Source organism: Nicrophorus vespilloides, unplaced genomic scaffold, assembly GCF_001412225.1.
Source record: "Nicrophorus vespilloides isolate i.1.1-1 unplaced genomic scaffold, Nicve_v1.0, whole genome shotgun sequence".
Taxonomy (NCBI): domain Eukaryota; kingdom Metazoa; phylum Arthropoda; class Insecta; order Coleoptera; family Silphidae; genus Nicrophorus; species Nicrophorus vespilloides.
This window is the reverse complement of record NW_017097226.1, coordinates 4311-7138: the sequence shown is the minus strand read 5'-3', so window position 1 is coordinate 7138 and position 2828 is coordinate 4311. Positions and strand designations below refer to the sequence as shown.

General features: G+C 36.8%; 2 protein-coding genes across 2 annotated transcripts; one reads left to right on the top strand and one right to left on the bottom strand.

The window, feature by feature from the left end:
- Window positions 1-101: 101 nt before the first annotated feature.
- LOC108559456 (ubiquinone biosynthesis O-methyltransferase, mitochondrial-like) lies at window positions 102-2455 on the bottom strand. The gene is made up of 3 exons (XM_017916754.1): window positions 2385-2455; window positions 411-466; window positions 102-353 (listed from the first exon to the last, which is right to left on the bottom strand). Exons 2-3 carry the CDS (start codon window positions 458-460, stop codon window positions 113-115), a joined length of 291 nt encoding a protein of 96 aa, XP_017772243.1. The 5' UTR covers window positions 461-466; window positions 2385-2455; the 3' UTR covers window positions 102-112.
- Window positions 567-2828, top strand: LOC108559455 (putative glucosylceramidase 4). Its single transcript, XM_017916753.1, has 9 exons — window positions 567-834; window positions 889-1213; window positions 1268-1433; window positions 1487-1771; window positions 1825-1935; window positions 1990-2128; window positions 2182-2258; window positions 2313-2587; window positions 2640-2828. The coding sequence occupies exons 1-9, from the start codon at window positions 795-797 to the stop codon at window positions 2737-2739; spliced, it is 1518 nt and encodes a 505-aa protein (XP_017772242.1). The 5' UTR covers window positions 567-794; the 3' UTR covers window positions 2740-2828.

Below are 2828 nucleotides of genomic sequence, written 5' to 3'. Positions count from 1 at the left end.
CATATTAAAGCAGAATGTTTGGGGAATGTAGCAAGTGTTCATATTTTACTGTGGTTTTATCCGTTTGGCTGTAATTCACGTTCAAATTTAAAAAAATATTATATCAAGTGATTTAATCACCTCCGCAACCGACGTCGAGGATTTTCAAACCTTCCAAAGGTTTATCAGTGTTTATCTTCTCCTCTTTGGTAACCCTCATGTTTATGAGACCGTCCCTCACGAATGGCACTCTTAACCTGTTCATATTGTGAAGGATTTTCATTTCGCTGGACGAATCCCACCATTGTGATCCTAACTTCTGAAATTTCTCGACCTCTCGAGCATCCACAGTCGATTTATCAGTTGACACCAACCTAAAGATTGCTTCGATATAAATACACGGGTATAAATAAACATTTGGATTTACATACCTACGGCATTGTTGTAAAATTGGTGTCTTCCTGAAGCGATTCATCAACATTTCGGGCTGTAAAAAGCGATTTTTCAATTAATCTAATACATTTTTATCATTAATAAATTCTAGCTAGACAATTTTTTTTTATTCGTGGAAATGTTATAATTTGTTTTTCTATTAGAATATATAATATTGTAAAAATGGACAAGGACAAATTACGAAGCTTAAAATAAATATTGAATGTAGAAAAACCGACATTTCCGATGTCACCATCGACATTCCTGTCAATTTCTTTGATTTGCGATACGTAATGAAATTATCGTAAGTACATAGAATGTAAAAATTCCGATTTACGAAATTGTATTTAAGGCGCAGCGATAATCCTAAACAAGTAGACAAAATGTATTCATTGACTTTGGCACTAATTGCTTGGTGGATCGGTAAGAAACGATAAAACAGTTTAGAGTTTATACAATTAGATGTTATTCTTTCAGTATTTGCTAATGGTCAAAGTTGCGACCAACGAAAATACGATCAAGATAGTGTAGTGTGCGTTTGCAATGCAACTTATTGCGATTCCTTCGATCCCATTACGCCGGAAGCGAGTGGAAAGTACTTGATCTTCACGTCGGATCGGGATGGACGAAGGTTTCAAAAATCCGTGCAAAACTTTTCCAATCCATCGAACGGATCGGACTCGTCGTGGATCAACAGGAACGTAACGTATCAAGGTATTGTCGGTTTTGGTGGAGCTTTCACGGATTCCACCGGAATCAACATCAATTCATTGGACGAAAAAACCAAATCCAATCTCATAAGGTAACGCAAAACCATCTTCAGTCCAATCATTAAATAATTAAATAACATTCACAGCGCGTACTTTTCCAAAAAAGGGATTGAGTACAACATGGGACGAGTTCCAATTGGTGGAACGGATTTCTCAACGCACGCTTATTCTTACATGGATAATCAAACCGTTGCTTATTCCAACGTCTCATCCACTAACTTCACCTTGGCCCCAGAAGATCTTCAATACAAAGTACAATTTGAAATTAACCAATATTTGTTCTTAATCATTTTTTGGTACTTTAGATCCCATTGATTAAAAACGCGCAGCAGGTTTTGGGTCGCAAACTGAAACTGTTCGGATCGGCTTGGATTGCGCCGAGAGCTTGGAAAAGCAATGGACAGTACAGCGGTTTTGGATTCTTGAATCGCGAACATTTCCAGGATTGGGCCGACTATCACATCAGATTCCTGCAGTTGTACAAAGAGCAAGGTCTTGACTTTTGGGGAATCACGACGGGCAATGAACCCAACAACTATTTGGTACCATTCAATAAAGTGCCGACGGTCGCATTCTTCTTCTACGATCAAGTAAATAATTATTAATGTAAATGTTCAATTTATTCACAGCGATTTCTTCACAGCAAACGTGGATAAATAATAACTTTGGTCCCACACTGAGGAACTCTTCATATTCCAACGTCAAATTGATAGGTTTGGATGATAACCGAATAGTTTTAGGTTTTTTGGATGATGTAAGTAATAATACGTTTACTAAATATTTCTAAATTATTAAATTATTTATGAAGCAACTGAAAAGCAACGTGACGAGAAGTTTCATCGATGGCATTGGAATTCATTGGTACACGGATTTCATTCCTGCCTCAGTTGTAACTAAATTCCATAATAAATATCCAAATCTGTTCATTTTCGGATCGGAAGCTTGCAGTAAGTTAATTAATAAAAAATTAATTATCGATGAAATCATTTAACTATTTCAGTACAAAACATGTTACAAGAACCAGTCGTTTTGGGCTCGTGGGGCAGAGGAGAACAGTACGCCAATGACATTATAAATGTAATCTATGATTTAGATAATTATTCAATTCCATATAAATATATTTAAGTTTAGGATTTGCAAAACTGGATGGGCGGTTGGGTCGACTGGAATATGGCTCTGAATGTGCAAGGTGGACCAACGTACATTAATAACTTCGTCGATTCTCCGATCATCGTGAACGCGACAGCTGGAGAATTTTACAAGCAACCCACGTATTACGCTTTAGGTCACTTCTCTAAATTCCTACCCGAGAATTCCGTTCGAGTGAAGATAGAGGATCTAGAAAATTTGCAGGTCGTCGCTTTTCAGAGACCCGACAACGCGACTGCAGTCATTGTACTAAATAGGTAATCATGCTATCATTTCAGCGTTAAAGTTTGTAATCGTTTCAATTTTCAGCAACGACGATGCACGAGAATTCAAATACTTCGATAACGAACGCGGAGAAATCTCCTTCAATTGCACTCCGCATTCCATTTCCAGTATTTTATATTGGTAAAGATTCCCGGTTTTGTTCCTACGTTTTAAGATTGGATATGCACAACAGAAAAAAAAATAGTTTATAATAGTAATATTGCCAATATTAAT